This window comes from Mustelus asterias, chromosome 8 (assembly GCF_964213995.1).
Source record: "Mustelus asterias chromosome 8, sMusAst1.hap1.1, whole genome shotgun sequence".
Lineage (NCBI taxonomy): Eukaryota > Metazoa > Chordata > Chondrichthyes > Carcharhiniformes > Triakidae > Mustelus > Mustelus asterias.
Window position 1 is genome coordinate 88,156,715 of NC_135808.1, and position 23,295 is coordinate 88,180,009.

Below are 23,295 nucleotides of genomic sequence, written 5' to 3' on the forward strand. Positions count from 1 at the left end.
CTTAGTGATGGCCACTACACTCACCTGTGTCCCTGACTCTCCTGGAGCTCTGGCATCCCACTGGTGTCTTCCACCGTGAAGACTGATGCAAAGTAACTATTCAGTTCCTCTGCCATTGCTTTGTTTCCAATTATTACTTCTCCAGCCTCATTTTCCAGTGGTCCAATGGCTATTTTTGCCTCTCTCTTATCTTTTATATATTGAAAGAAACTCTTCCTATCTTCTTTTATATTGCTAGCTAGCTTACACTCATATTTCATTTTCTCCCCCTTATTGCTTTTTTAGTTGTCCTCTGCTCGCTTTTAAAGGCTTCCCACTCCTCTGGCTTCCCACTAATCCTTGCCACTTTCTGTGCTTTTTCTTTTGCTTTTATCCTGTCCTTAACTTCCCCCATCAGCAATGAATGCCTTGTCCTCCCCTCAGCATGTTTCCTCCTCCTAGGGATGAATTTCTGTTGTGCCTCCCGAATAACTCTCAAAAACTCCTGCCATTGCTGTTCCACTGTCTTCCCTGCTAGGCTTCCTTTCCAATCAGCTGGCCAGCTCCTGTCTTTGTAGTTACCTTTATTTAATATTCTTACTCATTCACAGTTTCAAAATATCTTCAGACCTCCATTCCCCTTAGTCTTTTCTTCACCCTGCAATTTGTAGGCTTTAAAAACCCCAAACTGGGCATCACAGTTATATTATTGAGTGTCAGCATGGCTCAATTGGTTGCAGTCTGAGTCACAAGATTCGGGGTTCAACTTTCACTCCAGGGCTTGAGCACGAATATCAAGGATGACACTGCAGCACAGCCCTAAGGTAGTGCTGCACTGCTGAAGGTGTCATTTTTTTGGAAGAGATGTTAAAACAACATTCCATCTACCTGTTTGAGTGGATGTAAAAGATCCCATGGCACTATTTCAAAAAAGAGCAGTGGAGCTATCCCTAGTGTCATGCTCAATATTTATCCTTCAATCAATATCACAAAAGAACATTAATGCTTTGCTGTTTGTGGGAGATTGGTATGCAATTGCAATTGCAATTGCAATTGGCTGCTGCAATTCTGTACATCACAACAGTGATGAACTTCAAATGTAATTTATAGCCTGGAAAGCACTTTGGGGCATCCGGTACATGAAAAGCACGATATAAATGCAAATCTATCTTTCTTCTTCCTCTTCTCTTGACTTATCTAATCTATAAGCTTGAAGGGCTGAATATGCTCCTAATTCCTATCCTTTATGTTCAACTTGAATGGTCTTGTGCACAATAGTGTTCGCCCTTCACTTAGATATTTCTCATTAAATGTATACATGATCATGTTATCTTTTGTATATATTGTGGCAAATCTTTAAAATTCTAGCAACCTAAAGCCTCCCTAAAACAGTCAGGCCTGTAATATCCAATAAACAAGAATTGGCTCTCCTAAATAATAATTGTCACAATCATAGAGTTTTACAGCACAAAAATAGGACCGTCGGCCCATTGTATCTGTGCTGGCCATCAAACATCTATCTATTCTAATCCCATTTTATGTACTAGGTCCATAGCCTTGTATGTTATGGCTTTTGAAGTACTCATCTAAATTCTTCTTTACCTCTTCAGACAGTGAGTTCCAGATTCCCACCACTCTCTAGTTGAAAAGCCTTTTCCTCAAATGCCCTCTAAATCTCCTGCCCATTACCTTAAATCTACACCCCCTGCTTTTTGAACCCTTTACTAAGGGGAAAGGTTTCTACCTTTCTACCTTATCTATGTCCCTCATAATTTTGTACTCCGCAGTCAGGTTCCCCCTCAGCCTTTTCTCCTCTGATGAAAGCAACTTTAAAAGCTCTTAAAGTCAAGCACAAAAATCTGCAGAATTTTAAAATTCAAAAGAAACTAAAATATCTAAAACAAAAAAATCAGAAATGAATATTTAAGTTTGGTGGGAAGTTAGGCTTTTCTAATAATAATAAAGCAATCACAAGCATGCATTGTTTGTTTTGTGTGCCTATAGTAATTATACCACGCAGACAAAGCGAATCTAGGTTTCTGCTAGTTCCATTCTATAATGGACTCCTTAACAATGCATAAGATGAACCTGGGAAGAATTTGCACTCAACTTTTCTCCCTCATTTGTGTGGATGTCCCTCACTTATTATTCCTGTATGATAGCAATATCATGTTTGGGAAGTGGCTATGCTACTAATCATTGTTGTGAACCTATGTCTGACCACCTCCACAGCACTGCATATTTACCATAATGGGATTGCTGGGCAGGGTATACCTTTATCCTTTCTGATGTCTAGATCAATACCAAGTTGTCCACCCAGTTTTATTATTCTTAAGTTTTAGTTGTAGTTTAATACAACTGAGTGGCTTGCTGGGCCTTTTCAGAGGGCAGTTTGGAATCAACTGCACTGCAAAAGTACCAGGAGTGAACCAGATGAGTTTTTACAACAGTGCAATGGTTTCATGGCCCCACCAATGCTAGCTTTAATTTAAATTCTTCAGCTGCCATGGTAGGATTTAAGATCATGTCCATGATAATTAGGGTGACCACCATGGTGGAATTTAAAATCATATCCATGACAATTCGTCGCAGCCTCTAGATAACTAGCCCAGTGACATAGCTGCTTATATTTTAACTACTTTAGGACTCTGCATTTCGCCAAACTGTGAGCTCTTGATTGCAATATCACTACAAACCATTGCTAAATTGAGATCAGCTCAATCAATGTTCACTGTATAGATAATACCACCCCCATTTGAAAGCAAGAAAAGGAGAAGAAATAGCATCAAATTTTGGGCATCCCATGAATGGAAACTTGAGGATACACAAAGTAACAATTCTACTGATGGCCGTAGGTGGTTCCTGTGTCATATTTTATGCAAAGCTATGTGATATTAATTATTTTGAAATTTTATGCCACATCTGAGTTCCTAAATGCCAATAAGTGGCCTAGCGTGGATGCATGAACCTCACACAGTGGAATAATAATACTGATTAATGAAGGGCAATCTTATTTGGATAATTATAATTGTGGAGATAGCAATGTGAACAATTATTATCAGATTATGGCTATAATTGCGATGCATTGTGGTTTTAAAATTGTGTCATGATCATTTAAAAGAGAGATCATATTCTCGTTGCAAAGAGAATCTCAATTACTGTTGTACTGAAAAGAAATGTGCATTTGGAAACATAACTCAGTAGGTTTTGTAGATATTATAATGCAATCTCTTGCTGATATATTTTTAATACAGATCGGAAGTTGTAAAAATGTGACTGTTATGTCTTTACGATCGAACAAACTGGAACGGTTGCCTGAAGAGATTGGACAGATGCAGAAACTGAAAGTGTTAAATTTAAGTGATAACAGGTAATATAGATTCTTGACTGAGCAGAATTTCATTTAAATTACATGTGTATTAGTACTGCAATGCATTATCTGTAATGCTTCACAATCATCAGATGAGCGTATACTTGCACAGCAACATCCACTGTCCATTTCATTGGCACATCGATCACTATCTTAATGCCGTAATTGACAAAAGCCATAGAACAGTTGTATGAAGCCAATTTGTTCACCCATGGTATGGTGTGTGTTCCTGCTGTACTGGCTGTTGAAATTTATATTTAAAATTAAAGGTAATAGCGAATGTGGTGGCACAGTGTGTGTGCTCCCGTTTGCAGAATGCACATTCATGTCCTCAGCTTCTTAAACTAGGGATTTCCTATCTCAATTGTGTTGCTTCCAGGATACAGGAAAGGCCAAATTGTTCAAATAACCATGAAACATCAGTCACCTAGTAGCTAGTATTCAGTCCTAGAATGGTAGCAAAGAAGATGAAGGATATAGCCAGGGCAGTCAGTGCTAATTCTAGCATTTGGCGTACAGCCACTCAAAGCTGTATAAACTTTAATAGCCTTACCATGTCAGACAAGGTAAAAGGAGCCATTCCAAGAATATGCTGTAGTAACCATTTCCACATATACAACTACCTTTTTCTCCGAATGGTGAAGTAATTAAACAGGTTGATATTAAGATGGCAAGGGGTATCTGCCAGAATTAAGCACGAGAAACTGCGAAGAAATTCAGCGTAAAAACTTTCAGGGAATACTATTTCAATTCATTCTTTGGAACTGCTGAGCCATATAATATTTGTTTCTAGCATTTAGCTGTGTGTAATTGCACTGAATGGGGTAATGACAGAAGATAGAATGTATCACCTTACCGCTACCTTATTTAAATACACCGCCCCATTTTAAGTCGGAAGCATTCACAGTGGAGGAAATTTTACCATTTTGATTCTAAGTGCTGAATCTGGGCGCAATTCAGATCCAACTTGGAAACCGGTTCTCAGGCGCCCCTATACACACTTAGCCTGAAAAAAAAATTGCGAGTCTGAATCGCGCTGTGGCGGGGCTTATCGCGCCTGAAATGCTGCTTCTCTGATCGGAGCCTTCAACTGCACATGCGCAGTAAAAAAATTTTGAAAAAAGCTCTCCTGTCACATTGCTCCTGGGCCCCAAAATGCAGACAAAGTGGCCCGGGAGTGATGGCCCCCAGAGATATCATCCCACCCCCACAACATCACTGTCCCCCTTATCTACTCACCAACCCCCCACTACCCAGACCGATCGCGACTTCCTGCCCCCTTCTCCCCCCACCAATTGCCCGCAGAGTGGCAGAGTCCCCTCCTTCCCCCCCACCGCTTGCCCGCAGAATGGCAGTGGACCCCCGCACCCCCCCCCCCACCAAAGATCCATCTGGCCTTTCCCCCCGCCCCCCCAACCAGAGAATAATTGGCCCCCCCCCACCAAACAGAGAATGGTCTGGCCCTCCCTCCCCCACCCCCCACCAGAGAATGATCTGGCCCTCCCTTCCCCCCACCACCAGAGAACCATCTGGCCTCCCTGCCCCCGCCTCCCCCTTCCTTCCCTCACCAGAGAATGATCGGGCCTCCCTCTTCCTCCCATCCCCCAACTAGAGATACACCTGGCCTCCTCCCCCACACTCCCCAGCAGAGAATGATTGGGCCTCCCTCCGCCTCCCCCCCCACTAGAGAATGATCTGGCTCTCCCTCCCCCCACCCCCCCTATCAGAGAATGATCGGGTCCTCCCCACCCCCCCACACCACAGAATGATCGGGCCTCCCCCTGCCCCACCCACCAGAGAATGATCGGGCCCTCCCTCTTCCTCCTCCCCCCCACCAGAGATTCATCTGACCTGCCTCCTCCTCCCTCCCCCCCACCAGAGAATGATCTGGCCAGCTCCCCCCACCCCCCCGCAACCACTGATCTGAGTCAGAGAGCCGCTGGAAGCTCTGAACTTACCTCTTCAGAAGCTGGAGGGCCCAAAACAGACCTTTGCCGAGCATGTCTGTTTTGCGCCGAATCTGGACGGGCAAACACGATGGTAAAGGGCAAAATGCAGATAAGATTGGGCGTCCAGCTCATTAAGTCAATTTAAATGCATGCAAATACATTTAAATTGATATCGCGCCCGTTGCGGCCATTTTCGGGCCTTGGTAAAGTAGGAATCTGCATGAACGTGGGCGCGGATCGTGCTATTCACCTCACGCCCAACTTTACCAAGTTTTCTCACCCGCAAATGGGCGCAATGATAAAATCAGGCCTAGTGTGTCAAGTATTTTCTGACAGAAATTTGGGTTGGAGCAAAAGGGATTAGAAATCCGTGTACCTGTCCAACATAATACTGTCCACAAATCAAATAGTCTTCATTGGAAAAAATTGGATGTTGAATAATTCTTAGTGACTGTGTTTTGCTCCATTTTATGCTTTAAAAGTGCTGACACAGCATAAAATCAGAACTCTCCATTAAATGGCATGGTGGTAATTCAATGCATTATGAATGGGAAATTCTACCAACAACTCACTTTCCCAGTTCAGGATATACAGTAGGGGGAGTACTTCATACAAAATCTTAACAATGTTCTGTGATTTTAATGAATAGGAATTGGGAATGGGTGGTCATTGCTATTTCAGTGTATGTGATGCAGCAGAAATCTCCACAGGAGTATGGCACAGTGACAGCTGGTGCATTGTATGGTTTAGAACTCTTTATACGATGAGGGCAGTAAGCTCACCACAACACTAAAGGTTGTCCTTTGAGCTGTGCTCATTTTAATTTTTTTTTCAATTGTAAAAATGCATGGATTGCATCATTAATTAGCATCTTTTGTAAATTCTTGTAGAGCTGGTTATAGGGTTAATTCGTAAGTAAAAAGAAGCTGCAATGTAACGCAAAAATAAGCACAAATTAAACTCCAAACTCTCATGCCAGTCAAAATGTAAAAATGGAAGATATCCTCTGAGTTACCCTTGGTGTTAATTAGTGGGTTGAGAATATATTCCTGCATTTTTAAGATTTGGGGACATTAACACGTTAAGGTTAATTAATGACTGCCACTTTCAATGTGGGAGATTTATGCAAATGAAAAATTTGGAGTCAGAGAAATACTGCATGCAGTATTTCCAGAGGCCTGAACCCTTTGTGTGTTTTCTTTTTAATTGCTAAAACTCAATTCACGTTCAGTATTTGTAGAATTATAGATGTGTTGGTTGAAGCACTGAAGGAGGCTATTTGGCCTGTCATGTCCATACTGGTACTCAGTCATTCTTGCCACGTAGTCCTGCATTTTTTTCACTTCAAATCAATATCCAATTTCCTTTTGAAAGCCACAATTGTATCTGCCACCTTCACATTCTCAGGCAGTGCCTGCCAGATCCTATATAAAACTTTTCCAGATGTCATCTTTCTTTGCCATTCACCTTAAATTGGAATCCTCTGGTTCTTAACCCTCTGCCTATGAGAACAGTTTCTGCCTAACTACTCTGTCCTGACTCGCTCGTTCCAAAATCGTAAAATCCCACCCAAGGTCAACAGACCTTCCCATGGTCCGCCTCTCGCCTGCTCCAATTCCCGTGGCAGGCAGGGCAGTTAAATTCCAGCCCCCATGATTTTTAAAACCTCTATCAAATCTCCTCTCAACCTCCTTGGCTTTAAAGAGAACAGCCCCAGCTTCTTCAATCTAACCACACTCCTGAAATTCTCATCCCAGCAACCTTTTTTGTAAATCCTCTTTCAAATGCCTTCACATCATCCCTAAAGTGTGGCACCCAGAGTTGGGCAAATTATCCAGTGGAGGTTGAACCAGAGTTTTTTTAAATAAATGTTCACCATAACTTCCTTGCTTTTGTACTCTATGCCAATATTCATAGAGTTCCATATTGCTTTCATAGCTGCCATTCCAACTTCAGTGATTTGCCTAGGTCCCTCCACTCCTTCGCCCCTTTTAGAATTGGAACCTTTATTTTGTATTACTTCTTCTTGTTCTTCCTATCAAAATCACATTACACTTCTCTGCCTCAAATTTCATCTGCCATGTATCCTCCCACTCCACCAGCCTGACCTCTTGACATCAATCACTAATCTCACAGTTCACAATTTTGTGCCATCAACAAATTTTGAATGTTGTCTTGCAGAATTATTAATGGGAATTTGTAAAAACTTGATTGAGCTGAAACTATTTAAAAAGTGATAGATTCCTTGGCTGCAGAGCATGTATATCTTCCAGTTAGATCAAAATTCCGCAACCTGTGTCATGTATGCTGCTGGTCAGAAACATGTTGTATTCATTAGTCAATTTGTTTTGAATTGCCTAGCTGGAAGATGATTTTTAAAAATCAAATTCTACTATCCTATGCCCACTGCCATTGTCCATTCAAGTTCCACTGGTCTGACTGACATTTGAGTCTAAAGCTTATTTATTTGTCACAAGTAAGTCTTACATTAACACTGCAATGAAGTTACTGTAAAACTCCCCGAGTCGCCACACTCCGGCGCCTGTTCAGGTCAATGCACCTAGCCAGCACGTCTTTCAGACTGTTGGAAGAAACCGGAGCACCCAGAGGAAACCCAAGCAGACACGGGGAGAACGTGCAAACTCCACACAGACAGTGAGCCAAGCCAGGAATCGAACCCAGGTCCCTGGCGCTGTGAAGCAGCAGTGCCAACCGTACCTCTTTTGAGTATCAGCGAACCCTTCAACCATAGTAGAGACAGTAGCATGAGTGGGCAAAAAATTATGTTGCAGGAGCAAGGGGATGTCCCATCTGACGTGTGATTAAATCATGTGTAACTATGTAGGAAGACCTTCCTGACATCCTGATGTACAATCTGATATTACTGGACCATAAGATGTAGGAGCAGAAACAGGCTAATCGGCCCATCGAGTCTGCACTGACGTTCAATGAGATCATGACTGATCTGATATGATAATCCTCAACTCCACTTTCCCGCCTTATTCCCATAACCCTTGGTTCCCTGACTGATTTAAAAATCTGTTTATCCCAGCCTTGAACATACTGAACAACCCTGCCTCTACAGCTCTCTGCAGTAAAGAATTCCACATATTCACTACCTCTGAGAATAAATTCTTCCTCATCTCTAATTTAAATGGGAAACCCCTTACTCGGAGCTTATGCTCTCTGGTCCTAGATTTTCCCACAAGGAGAAACAATCTCTTAGCATCTACCTTGTCAAGCCACCTGAGAATTCTATGTGTGTCAATAAGGTTGCCTCTCATTCTTTTAAACTCCAGTGACTACAAGCCCAACCTACTCAACCTTTCCTCATAAGAAAATTCCTCCATACTTGGAACCAACCTAGTGAACCTTCTTTGGTAAAAGCAAATTACTGCGGATGTTGAAATCTGAAACAAAAACAGAAAATGCTGGAAAATCTCAGCAGGTCTGACAGCATTTGTGATGAGAGAACAAAGCTAGCCTCAAAACTCAAAACGTTGGCTCTATTCTCTCTCCACAGATGCTGTGAGATTTTCCAGCATTTTCTGTCATTCTCTCCAATGCCAATATATCTTTCCTGAGATAAGGGGATCTAAAGTGTTCACAGTATTCCAGGTGTGGTCTAAATACTGCCTTGTATAGTTTTAATAAGACTTCCCTATTTTGATACTTCATTTCTTTTGGAATAAAGACCAGTATTCCATTTGCCTTCCTTATTACCTGTTGAACTTGCATGATAGTTTTTTTGTGATTTATGCACGAGGACCCCCCAAGTCCCTCTGTGTATAGCTTTCTGCAGTCTTTCTCCATTTAAATAATATCCAACTTCTTTATTCTTCCTATCAAAGTGCATAACTTCACATTTTCCTGCATTAAATTCCATCTGCCAAGTTTTTGCACACTCACCTAACCTGTCTATTTTCCTCTGTGGACTGTGTCATCCTCACCATTTGCCTTCCCACCTATTTTTGTGTCATCTGCAAACTTGGCAATAGTACATTCACTTCCCTCCAAGTCGGCAGACTGAAAAATCAGAAGCTGGCCTGTCCTCAATGAAAGGCCAATTAATGTAAATAAATCGGTGATATAGCTCAATTTTCAGCAACCCATGGGATTTTACAGTAAGTGTATGGGTTGTATGAACAGCCACGAATAGCTGGCTGCTCTCTGGTGAACAAAGGCAGCAATGTGACCAAGCGTGGAGTCTACTGCTAAGGTTACAGCATTGTCTGGCAATCATTTTAACTTGTATATTTCATTAACTATGTGGTCTTTTGGTACATACTTTTTTTAATTTTCAGAGGCACAGGATTTGAGGGAGTCTCTATCAGGGTGCGCTGTGAAAAAGTGTGGTTGCAGCACAGAAATTTTAATTGAACCAAATTCAGATAGAGGTTCCTTTTCCTCTAAAGAGGGAGGAGAGTCCAGCTGGCTGAGGGCAGCAGCCACATGGTTGCCAACAAACACAACTGAGGAACACAAAAGGAGCTGAAGGTTAACGAGGGGTCCGTGGGAGTCGAGACCAGTGGAAGTGCCACTATCGTCCTGGCTGGGTTTACCAAATGCTCCAACTGCTTAGCGATGACAGAGGCAACTTATTGGTGCCTGAGAGGCAAGGGATGTCCTGGTCCAGTAGGGTGTCTCAGGCCTCCTGAAGCATCACTAGGAAGCCACATTAAGACCCTTGGTCAGAAGCTCAGAAGCTTCTCAGTGCACCTTCTGAGGTCTCTCCTACTTCAACATCTGTCTCACAGAGGAGCCATCAGATACAGACAGCTATCACTCATCAAATGAGGTTCACTTGGACCTCCCTGAACTGTAACATGTGATGAGACTCCAGATGCCCTGTCCATCTTCTGTATTGGTAATATTTTGCTGAGGTGTAGGATTGCTGGTCCAAACACATTGCCGGAAACCTTGATTGGCCATAGGAACATAGGAATTAGGAACAGAAGTTGGCAAATTCAGCCCTTCGAGTCTGCTCCGCCATTCAATCAGATCATGTCTGATCTCTCCCTGGTCTCAAATCCACCTCCCCACCTGTTCCCCATATCCTTTTTTTTTATTAGAAAGATATCTATCTCCTTCTTGAAATCATTCAACAATTCAGACTCCACCGCGTTTTGGGGCAGTGAGTTCCACAAATTCACCATCCTCTCTGCGAGAAGTAGCTCCTCCTCATTTCAGTTTTAAATCTACCGCCTTTCAACCTATACCTGTGACCTCTTGTCCTAGATTGCCCCATAAGAGGAAACATTTAGTCTACATTGACTTTATCAATCCCCTTTAAAATTTTACATACCCCAATCAGATCCTCTCTCGTTCTTCTAAACTCCAGCGATTATAGGCCCAAACTGTTTAATCTCTCCTCATACGTCAACCCTTTCATCCCCAGAATCAATCCTTTCATCCCCAGAATCAATCTGGTGAACCTCCTCTGAACTGCTTCCAATGCCACCACATCCTTCCTCAAATAAGGAGACCAAACCTGGACCCAGTACTCCAGATGTGGTCTTACCAACACCCTGTACAATTGCAACAACACTTCTCCACTTTTATACTCCAGTCCCTTTGCAATAAATGCCAACATCCCATTTGCCTTTTTATTACATGCTGCAACTGCATATCGACTTTCTGCTATTCATGAACATAGACACCTAGATCTCTGTGCCTGGACGCATTTTGAATCTGCTTTCCATTTAGGTAATAATTTGTCTTTCTATTTTTTCTGCCAAAATGGATAACTTCACATTTATCCACATTAAACTGTAAAATCCTTATATCCTCTTCACTGCCTGTTTTCCCACCTGTTTTAATATCATCCACACATTTTGCTATGTTACACTCTGTCCCTGCTTGCAGATCATTTATATACATTGTAAAGCCATTTACTAATCTCTTGATGGAGGAAGCCATGTATTTCTAGGAGAGAGAGAGAGACTCCTTCACTGGGTGTGCCAGGGCGCACATAACCTCTGGCATCTCCATCAGATCTCCACATGTTGGCCATTGGACGTCCAGCATTTGCTTCCTCAGCGATGACTTCACAGGTTCATCATGTCCCTGAGGCTCAGCATTCTCTGCGTCTCCCATACTGGTGAAATATGTGAGAGCCTGAATCATTACCTCAATTTGATTTGAATGTATTTTTCCCTTAAGAATATCATTGAAAACTAAATTCCTTTGAGAGCATGAAAAACTCTTGGCTTTATTTTGTAGTGAAAATGCTAGTTATCTAATGGTCAACCAAGTGTCAGAATCCTGTGAAATCATGGTTTCCAACAGCCGTTCCAGTAATTGTGCAACCATGTTGGTACACCCATGTTGCTGAATGTGCACAGCCCCACAGAGGTGCCAAAATTTGAGATGGTGGAGGTAGGGGGCAAGGATGGTCCCCTGCTCCTTCTATTTAGGAAGATAAAAACAGGGGCAGGCCATTCAACCCATTGAGTCTGTTTTTCCATTTAATGAGATGATGACTGATCTGTGGCCTAACTCCATAAACCTGCCTTTGGCCCATATCCCTCAATGCCTTTGCTTAACAAACATTTATCTATATCAGATTTAAAGATAGCAACAGATCTAACATCAACCGTCATTTGTGGAAGAGACTTCCAAACCAAGATTTGTGTGCAGAAGTGCTTTCTAACATCTCTCCTGAACAGTCTAATATTTAAACTATGCCTCCTAGCTCTAGAACCTCCAACCAGTGGAAATAGTTTATCTTTATCTACCCTGTCTTTTCCAGTTAATAATGAAGACTTCAATGAGATGATCCCATAACCTTCTAAATTCTAGAGAAAACAGGTCTAATTCGTATAATCTCTCCTCATAATTAAACCCATGAAGTCCAGGTATCATTCTTGTAAACCTATGTTGTACTCCCTCCAAGGCCAATATATCCTTCCTAAGATATGGTGCCCAGATCTGCTCACATTACTCCAAGTGGGATCTAACCAGGGTTTTGTATAGCTGCAATATAACTTCTGCATCCTTATACTCTCGTCCTCTATATATCAAGGCCGGCATTCCATTAGCCAGCTTGATTATTTTCTGCACCTGTTTGTACCATCTTAAAGATCTATGCACCTGAACCCACAAGTCTTTTTGGACATCTAACTTCATACCAAAGTACTCTGATCTATCCTTTATCGGTCCACAATGAATAACCCCACACTTGCTTACATTGAAATCCATTTGAAACAATTTTGCCCATTCACCTAGTCTAGCAATATCCCTTTGTAATTCTATGCTATCATCTACACTATCCACAATGCTGCCTAACTTTGTGTCATCAGAAAATTTGGGTATATGACTTTCTCTGCCATAATCCAAGTCATTAATAATGTGAACAATTGAGGTCCCAACAAAAATCCTTGTGGGACATCAAGGTCGGGATTCTCCAAAATAATTGCAAGCTCCCAACATGCGGAAAAATGGGAGTAAACCCTGCCGGTTCCTTTAGTGTGGTTTACAGAATGAATCTCCGACAGAGTGCCCAAGTGTGATTCACTCTGAAAATCAGGGGGCAGGGCCTAGTCCCACCTGAGAGGTCAGCAGCATAGCACTGAGCAGGCCACTGCGCATATGCCGATCTGTCAGAGCGGAGATTGCTACATGCGCAGTTGCCTCCTGATTGCTAGCCTCCAGATCGCTGGCCCGATTGCTGGCCTGCCCTGCAAACCCCCATCACTGGCTTACCTGATTGCTGGCCTCCTGGACCTGCCCAGGCCAGTCCCATGTCCCGCCCCTCCCCCGGCCAGCCCTGACCTCCCCGACTCCCTCCCGACCCCCCCAGTGCACAGTGCCAATGTGCCCCTTGGGCATTTCCAGTTTGCCCCTTGGACGGTGCCAGGCTGGCAGTGCCCAAGAAGCACCCCCCTTACCCCTGTCCTCCCAGGGGGACCTCTCTTCCCTCCAGTAGGGTCAGGCCACCTGTTTCCCGTTAGTATGGAGCGGTAGTAAGCCCTGCTGGAGGGAGGGGGATGGTGGGGTAGGGAGAGATGCCAGCGGGCCTAGAGAATTCCGTCCTGGGCTTGCTAATCGTATGGAAATGTCAATTACCATGACATTTCCAAATGATAATCAGCTCCACTCTGATTACGTCAGAAATCTTAGGTTGGGTAGGCGCGTAGGCTGTGACACTGAGCAGGAAGCTCTCGAAATAGCCACCACTGATGTCTCCCAGCCCGAGTAGCTCAGCGGGCGGGGAGAATCACCCTCCACTAGTCACATCCCGCAATTTGAGTACCTACCAATTATCCTATTTTCTGTCGCCAGCCACTCAACTAATTTCCCAGCCAGGTCAGTAATTTGCTGTAATTCTGTGGGCTTCTATCTTAGTTAACAGTCTCTTACGTGGAATTTCATCAAAGGCCTTCAGGAAAAGCATACAAAAACATCCATACACATAAATGGTGGCAGAGTGGTTAGCACTGCTGCCTCACAATGGCTGAGACCCAGGTTCAATTCCAACCTTGAGTGACTGTGGAGTTTGCACGTTCTCCCCGTGTCTGCGTGCTTTTCTCTGGGATCACCGGTTTCATCCCACAGTCCGAAGATATGTGGGTTAAGTGGATTGGCCATGCTAATTTGTCAGGGGTTAACAGGGTAAATAAGTGGGGTTACAGGGATAGGGTCGGGTGGGATTGTTGTCAGTGCAGACTCAATGGGCCCGATTTTACCATTGCGTTGTGCCCGTTTTTGGGCGCGAAAATGTGGTAAAGTCGGGTGTGAGGCCATTAACGCGATCTGCGCCCGCGTCTGTGCAGATGGCCACTTTACCGAAACCTGGGAATGGCAGCGATCCGCTTCACGCCCAAAACGGGCGCAACAGCGATTTAAATGCATTTGCATGCATTTAAATTGAATTAATGAACTGCCCGCCCAACTTTATCAGCATTTCCCCCTTTACCACCGCGTTTGCCAATCCAGAACCGCGCTGAAATGAACCTGCTAAATAAAAGTCTGGATCGGGCATTCCGGCTGCTGAAGAGCACGTTCAGTGCTTCCAACGGCTCTCTGACTCAGATCAGTGGTGGGGGGGGGAGGAGGGAGGCGGGTCAGATCATTCCCTGGTTGGGGGAGGGGAGTGAGGCCAGATCATTGTCTGGTTGGGGGGGAGGAGGAGGCAGGTCAGATGTATCTCTGGTGGGAAGTGGAGGGGGGTGGTGGAGGGCCGATCGTTGTTTGTTGGTGGGGGGGGGCTGATCGTTGTCTGGTGGTGGGGGGGAGGGCCGATCGTTCTCTGGTGGTGGGAGGAAGGGCCGATCATTGTCTGGTGGGAAGGGAGGAGGAGGCGGGTCAGATGTTCCTCCAGGGGCGGGGGGACTGGGGGTGAGTGAGGCCAGACCATTCTCTTGGGGGCGTGGGATGAGTGAGGCCAGATCGTTGTCTGGTGGGCGGGGGGGTGGGGTGAGTTAGGCCAGATCGTTGTCTGGAATTGGAGGGGTGGGGGGGCATGAGGCAAGATCGTTGTCTGGTGGGGGGGGGGAGCCCCATCGCTCACTGGTGGGGGGAGGAGGCAAATGGACCTCTGGTGGGGAGAGGGGGATGCAGATGGATCTCTGGTGGGGGTGCGGGGGGGCAGGCGGGTCTGCTGCCACTCTGTGGGCGATCGGTGGGGGGGAGGGGGGCAGGGGTGGTGATCGGTCTGGGTAGCGGGGGGCGGTGGGTGGATAAGGGAGACAGCAATGTGTGTTGGGAGTGGTGGAGTGGATAAGGGGGACAGTGATGTGTGTGGGTAGTGGGGGGGGGGGTGGATAAGGGGGAACAGTGATGTGTGTGTGCACCATCACTCCCGCTTTTAGCTCCCAGGCCACTTTCTCCACTTTCTGCGGCCTGCGAGCGATCTGACACGGGCGCGCTTTTTCAAATGTTTTTCCAACTGCACATGCACTATTCAGAGCTCCGATAGTTCTGGCCGTGCTAAGCCCCGCCCACAGCGCGAATGGGACTGGAGATTTTTATTTCAGGCTGAGTGCATCTGGGGGCACCTGAAATCAGATTTCTAAGTCGGATCTGCATTACGCCCAGATTCAGCACTTAGAATGGAAATGGTAAAATTGGGCCCAATTAGTCAGAATGGCCTCCTTCTGCACTGTAGGGATTCTATGATTCTAAGACCAGTCTCCTCCTCCTTCTCATTTGGGAGTGAATGTCTTGTTCCCTGCGTCATGATTTGAAAGGGAGAGTATTCAGAAAGGCTGAATACTCTCCCTTTCAAATCATGACGCAGGGAACAAGACCTGGATTTCTCTTTGAGGCAGATGGCCTATTAGTTGCACCACTGGAGGGGAGCCTCTTAAGTGGATGAGGTGAGAAGCACACAAAACACCTTAAAGATTAGGTTAGTCACCATCACAGTTTAAACTCATAATCAGAGCACGTTACCCAGCAGCGATAATACCAGAGTGTTAAACTCTCGAATAGGAGACCTTGATCTTGGTTTCTACTGAGAAAAATAAACAGATTTTCAACTGTGTGAGTTAGATTATTTGAGCAAGAGAGGAGAAATGTGAGAGAAGTCTTTCGCTGCATTAGTCACAGATGCTATTTTACATATTAAACAAAGTGTTTTGGAGATGTCCATAAGTTAAGCCATTTCCCTCTGCTCCTTGACTGCAGAGAATAGCTTGGATATAGGGACCTTCCAATGAATGTTGGAGAAAAGAGAGTTTAATTAGGTATGGGGAGTCTAACCATACTGGTAAGATACGTGAGTGTCTGAATCATTATCTCAATTTGATTTGAATGTAATTTTCCCTTAAGAATATTGTTGAAAACTAAATTCCTTTGAGAACATGAAGGACTCTTTGCAATGAAAATGCTACTTACCTAACACAATTCAAAAATATCTATATATTTCAGAACCGAAGGAATCTTGTTTGCTTCGCAGAGTATAATTGAATGGTTTGATTACAATGATTTGCAAGCCATCAAAAGCTTAAAACAAGTGAAAACAAAATGAAAAACAATGTGAATTGACTGCAACAAATTCTGATCTATAAAATGTTTGCTTTTTTAGGTTGAAGAATTTGCCGTTCAGTTTTACTAAGCTTAAAGAGCTGGCAGCACTATGGCTATCTGATAACCAGGTAATGAACCAAGAGCAATGTAGAAGAATGAAGGCAAAGATGGTTTCCAGAAGTAAATTAACAATGCTTTAGCATCCAGTTGTGGGAAAATCCCTACACAATCTCTCCTGCTTAGCTCAACTGCAGTTGTAAACCTGTTACTTTCTGGAGCTGATAATAGTAGCAGCCCATGTTCAGTAGCTTAGTTTTCATTGAAAAACCTAACAGCGCAAAACTTTGGGGATGGTTAGGGGAACAGAATGCAAGGGTCCCTACCTTGCAGAACGTATTGCAGAATGCACAGCCAGGTGGAAATAGATAGGAAAGGGAGAAGGGGAATGAAAAAGAGAATGGAAATAATGAAGAAGGGATGTGCTGATGACATTAAAAAGGATAAGGAAGAGGAAATGAATGAGAAGGAAGGGATATTTGCAATTAAGTGGACAGCGGGATTCAGTGACTGTTATGTTGGCAGAATTTTCCGGTCCTGCCGCTGAAGCACTCCCGCCACAGGTTTCCTGGTGGCCCGCGATGGATTCAATAGTAAATCCCAATGAAGATCTCACCGCCAGCCAACGAGAAAAATGCCGGGGGTGGGGCAGAGTGTGGGGGCACAGAGAATCCCACCTAAGATCTAAAAAGGTGATGTTGAGAGAAGGGAGAAATGGATAGCTGGGTAGGAAAGTGGGAAATGAATGGTAATGAACGGGAGAGGGAAAGACCAGAAACTGGGAGCATAACTGGAGGGGCAAGACAAGTCTGCTTCGTCGTGGGGAGGAATGACAATACCAGCATTAATTGAAAAGAAGTGAGAGCAGATGTGACATGACAAACTGAGGGGAGTAGGGAGGGAAAGAGTGCTCTGATAAACTCTAGGGGGCCAAAGTCTGGCTGCTCTAATGGGGCAAGTGGAAGAGAGTGCCATCTTAGTATTTGTAGAGGGGAGTAAAATGCTAGATTGAATTGACAAGCAGTGTGACAGGTTTGGAACAAATGTACACCTGAAAGGACAGGAATTTCATGGAGTATAATGTCCATGTGATCTGGGTCTAGACAAATTGAACAGCCATTGTGAACTGGGGCAGAGGGCATTAGTTGTGGGTGAGTGACTGGGTCACTTTTGGATAAGTGATCCTGTTGAGAATTCTTTTAAATTAAAATTCTATTATCTATGAAGTATCAAAGTGCCTAAGATTAAACAGAATGGGCGGGATTTACCTTGGTTTCCATCGTGAAGGCGGCCCACTATTGGCCAGTGATGGGATTTTCTGTTCCTGCCGTTGTCATTGGGGTTTCCCTCTGAATACACCCTTCGCCACCGTGAAACCCACGGCAGGGCTGCACCATCAGTGGGACCAGAAGACCCCACCAGTATGAACGACCAGAGAGTTCCAGCCAATATATTACTTTTCATGTAAAAGCTTTTTTTTCTGGGGAGCACCTGCAAATGCAGTTTTGTGACTTTAAAATCTGATTATTTTCTGAGAGCTGATTTTAACTTTCAGCAGTGGCAGAAAATAGGTAGTATTGGATTAGTCACATCTGTTATAAAGCACTGCACAATTTGCTTTTTTATGCAAATAGATTTTGGACAGGGTGTGCAAAGGTTGCTGAACCAATATCTGATTTCCATCACTGCCAAAGTTAAAATCAACCTAATTTAATAATGAAATATATGAAAAAGATAAAGATAAGTTGGTCCACCGAGTCTGTCCAGAACTGGCAAGATGTAATTTTGAGACTCCAATATTGATATTCCACTCACACCTCCCCCAACCCCCCACTCCCCACCTCTCAGATATCTGTCCCACTCATCAGAAAACTATTGCTGTGATGGGATCGCAAACAAAGATTAGGCCCTCTCATTTGCATAAGTAAGGAATCTTTTTAGGTAGTCAGTTAGGACTGATATTTTTCATGCATCCTTGGGACATAGAACATTGGTTCCTGAAATTTTGTTTTGCAATTTATTCGCAGTATTTAGTACACTGACACACATCTATCCCTTGAGAACATTGACCCTTGTTCTACTATTAACACATACTTCTTTCTTACCTTTATGCCACTATCAGCACCTTTTTTCTCTTTAACAGTATCATTAATACTCCCTTGGTCTTGTGTTTCATGACATCTTTGCCGAATTCCTCTTTAGCTCCCACCTAATCCTAACCTTCTATTTTATCCCACTGGCTCCATCCCCCTTAAACAGTATATAATCTACCACCTTTCTCCTTCTCTTTAACTCTGAAGAAGAGTAATACGAACTCAAATATTAACTCTGTTTCTCCCCAGATACTGCTAGAGCTGCTGAGCTTTTCCAGCATTTTCAATATTTAATCCTCTTCCCCAAAATGACTGCTTGCTCTCAATTTCTTCTAGTCCACATATAAGTCTGCACAATCATTCCTTATTTTAATGCTTAAAATCTCTGTATGCCCTTACTTTATCATTAGGAGAACAGCCTTTGATGTCTGTGTGATAGGGCTTACCACCAGCTTTCACTTGTAAGCCAGGGAATTAATGAATATTAAATTTGAGATCAGATGGTTCAACATGATTATTACAATAGTGCATTTTTGGTATAAGAATGATAAAATAAAATAAACTACATCATCAATTAAACCTCAGATTTTAATTTACAATTTTTTAGCTATTGCCTTGCAATGTTATAAATAACTAGAAACATAGTAGCTTATGCTAGTTGAATAAAATGGGTTTCAAAGTAATGTTTACTGAGTCCATCACATTTCTCCCTCTCTTTAGCTCTGAGGAAGACTCATACAGACTCAAAACGTTAATTCAATTTTCTCTCTCCACGAATACAGCCAGACCTTGCTGAGTTTGTCAGCCTTTTCTGTTTTTATTTAATGTTTAGTGAATAGCCACTTCATGTCTTCAGGCCATCCCAAAGTCCTTTGGAGCCCTTCAATTATTCTTGACGTTTTGTCAATGTTTTGTACTCAAATGCTGCAGGTCCACAAACAACAATGTTTTTAATTGTAGTCGGAATGGTAAGTGTTGACTTGGACACCAAGAGGGTGCCTCTACTTTTCTTCAAATAGTATCATGAGATCATTTACATTGTTACGATCAGGGTGGGAGGAGTGTGCGTATTATCTAACCCCACTATCCGGTAGGTCATACCATTAATTTAGAGGTTTACTTCACTTACCAAAATAGCCAATTGTTTACCTTCACCACTGGTACCCACAATAAAAGAGACTTAACCAGGCATCTTTGAAAACACAACAAACTCATTAGTTTATCATAAAACAAAACATTTTTTAAATTAAGTTGCAAGAACTGGCTAACACACAATTGTACTCTGGAAGCATAACTATCCATCTCTTCCTAAACAGGTCCCCCAACACACACACAAATGTTGGTAGACATCTGTAAGTTCTGATCTCTTACAAATGGGGCTTTGCCATAGAGGAGAATATATGGCTGGATCAATTCATCTGGTCTCAGCTTTGCAAGTCCAAATGCAGATAGTTACACTCAGATAAAAATTCTCTGGTGGCAAGTTGATAGCCACCCACAGTTTCAGGCAAGGCAGAAAAAGAGAGACAGTTAGGGTAGCCTTCTTTTCTCAGTTTATTCCCCAAGAGTGATTTCAAAGCCAGCAGGACCAAAACTTAAGTTTTTTCCCTTTCTGCCATGTGATTTCCAGCGAGTTATCAGCCTTTGCCTTTCTTCAATTTTTTCCCCCCATCAATTAAAAGTGATTGCAGCTCAAAACAAACAGATCTTGCTCAAGTAACATGCAATTCAGGTGATTTCTTGGAAGAAGCCTGCTGGTAGACAGTTCCAAGGTAAATTTATGTCCCTTATTTAAAAATAGCTCCAGGTCAGCATCCAAATGCGCTATTGAAAAAGCACTGAAATGAATGTGACCAAATACACAAAGCTATCAATTTAAGGGTCAATGTAGTTTTAAAGGACAGATCCCTATGATGAATCACTGATTTAAGAATACAGCTACATTACAATACAGCATCGAATGGTGATATTTTAAGGTGTGAAAACACTTCATGCTTATCTTTCAGTATGTTCAGAACGCCTCAGCAGGTTTTTCATTTTCTTCATGAAGATTTAAACTTGGTGTGCTTTTAATGGAATTTCAAAACCCCACATTACGGGATGAAAATGTGTGTGGGAGGAAACACGATTTCAGTCCCCTATTTAAAATGGGACCGCGATTTTCTGGTTCTCCCACCCTGCCCCCACGGGACTGGAAATTCCCACCCAATGTCAACAGATCTTTGGCTAGTCCATCAGATTTTCTGTCCCGCCAACAATGATGGGTCCCTACCTCCGGTCAATTAGTGCTCCTCAGTGTTAAATGGCTGCACAGCTGCCATAATCAGCAGGATTGTGTTCCCCATCAACTCTTCAGGTGGTTGAAAAGCCCACCATTTGAAATTTCCTTTCCTAAGCGTGGCCATTCATGCACTGAAAAATTCCACCGCACCCAGAGAAAAATTCAGCCCTAAGTCAATCAAAAATTTCAAAATTAAGATTGATAAAGTTTTATTTTGCAAAGATAATTAGAGTTACAGAACCAAGATGGAGTTAACATACAGGTCAGACATGTTTTAGTGAAATGACAGAACAGGCTCCAAGGACTGAATGACCAACTCCTTTACCTATGCTCCTAATAGCAGATCAGTGAAAGTAAGTTGACAATGTATAATTCACTTCTGTTATTGCTATGTTGATATTTTGAAATTTTAAATTATGTCAGGTCAGACCTGGAGCAAATAACCAGATTTTGATTTTTCTTTTCAGCACAAGTAAGTTATGCAAATGATTTGACGAGCAAAGACCAACTATTGTCACTATTGTGAATGCACAGTCATCTGTTTTGGCCAAATTGCGCACAACACACATGTGAAAAATCTGTTGGTGCACTTGAAATTCAATGCTGCGGAAATGTGAGCTATATGTGAAGGCATCAGCAGTTCATTCACATTGTTTAAATGAAACCCAAGGTCAAATTTCAGGCCGATCTCAAGTCATCTGCATCAAGCATGCTAGACGGTTGTATCACCACAATCATGATGAGAAATATTTCAACCTCAATTCTGGAGTAATAGGATACACGTGGCCTCAAAGACTGAAACAGAAAATTTGATTGATTTATCCAATCTGATAAAAGTTAACCAACTGTAGTTTCCCCCTTACCTACAAGATCCTAGAAAATGGCAAATCATTATTGATCTGAAATAAAAATAGAAAATGCTAGAAATACTCAGCTGGTCAGATAGCATCTGTAGCAAGAGAACAGCAACATTCTGATAAAGGTCATTGACCTGCAATAACTCTGTTTCTCTGTCCACATATACTGCGTGACCTGCGGGGCAGTATCAATGATCTATATGAGGCCCTTGAATAGTTCTTAAAACCTTTATTGCTTTATCGCTCATTCCCTGAATTATAGAATTTTTCTGGTTCTATAAAAAGCCTACTGATGTTAACCTTGTCCATGTCTTGTGATGTAGTGATCATTCAAATAATGTAATCAGTATATAACTTCCTCTATGTTCTTATCCTTCTGGTTTAGTCCAAGGCACTAATCCCTCTGCAAACTGAGTCTCATCCAGAAACAAAACAGAGAGTGTTGACAAACTATATGTTTCCACAGCAGCCACGCAACGATGAAGGTGAGACTCCTCCTCACTCAGAGGACTGAGATCAGTGCTGTTTTTCAGGTGACATCTTCTTTACCTGATTGTGTTCTTGTTATGTGTGTAAGCTGGCAATGCACAAATAATACCAGCTAGCAAGTTGCTAAATTATGACATGTAAAAACATAACATTAACTATGCTAATACCTTGGCAATTTATTTTTGCTGTTTCAACCCTGTTAGTTCATAGGCAAGCTTCACTTGTATATTTTGATGTCTGGTAATGTCATAATAATAATGCAGGTTAAATCTTAGCTCTCTTTGGTAGCTCTGAGATGTGTACTATCTGATGTGGAACTGAACTACAATGATTATCTTAGATTCATGCACGGTGAGTCTGCATTAGATGTTATCAACAAAGATGGCATTGGAATTGCTACAATTGGCCCCAACACTTAGCAGAGAAATGGAAAAAGTATGCAGGATTTCTGCTATCCAGTGACCCATGTATAGATGTCAGAAGAGGACAGGATTAAGATGCAATATATCAGCCTACAGTGAATAGAATGTGAACACTCGCTTTACAGGTTTACACTAGAAGAATGTTAACTGTGATAACAGAGCTACCTTAATCCTTGAAGTTAAACTCACAGAATCAGTTAGTGCTGTCAGAAAGAAAAGGTATCAATGGCTACCATAAAAATGCATATTGGAGGCAATCCAACCAGGATTGAATACTTAGGCAGAATACATGTTGAATACTTTATTCCAAAGCAGAATTTCAATCTCTGCTACCTTTTTTGATTCTTCCACAATCTTCACTGCCCCCGATGTACTGGTTTTTGATATTGTCCTTTCTCATTACTCCATACATCCATCTTAGCATCCACATCTCATTAGTATTCCTCTCCCCTTGATGTTTCTGCACCATATAACCAGGCCAGTCTCACAACTGCCTTGAAGAATCTTCCTTTTAGTTTTAACAATACTTTCTATCATATAACACTCCATTGCACCTCTTCCATTTATCCCGACTAGAATTAATCCATTGCATAATTTTCATTTCCGTACTTCCATTTTCTGCGCCATTGGTTCCATTGAAACTATTCACTTTCTCCAAGTCTTTGCTGAGAATCTTTACATATTCACTCTGCTTCTCTTCCCTGAGCTCAAACATACAGTCCACATATTGGATCTTTGATATACTGATCTTCATACCCTATCAATATCCTTTACTTAATTTTAAGAATTTTGTCAGGTTTAAAAAGAGGTTTAGGTAAGAAATGCTG

At 42.7% G+C, this 23,295-nt stretch overlaps 1 protein-coding gene across 1 annotated transcript in view; it reads left to right on the forward strand.

The window, feature by feature from the left end:
- Positions 1-22,187, forward strand: part of LOC144497761 (uncharacterized) — a 141,760-nt gene extending 119,573 nt beyond the window's left edge. Inside the window, exons 11-14 of the mRNA XM_078219200.1 lie at positions 3,234-3,349; positions 16,328-16,397; positions 21,943-22,042; positions 22,135-22,187. Coding sequence (XP_078075326.1) covers positions 3,234-3,349; positions 16,328-16,397; positions 21,943-22,042; positions 22,135-22,187 — 339 coding nt within the window. The remainder of the gene's footprint in view (positions 1-3,233; positions 3,350-16,327; positions 16,398-21,942; positions 22,043-22,134) is intronic.
- The last annotated feature ends 1,108 nt before the right edge of the window (positions 22,188-23,295 follow it).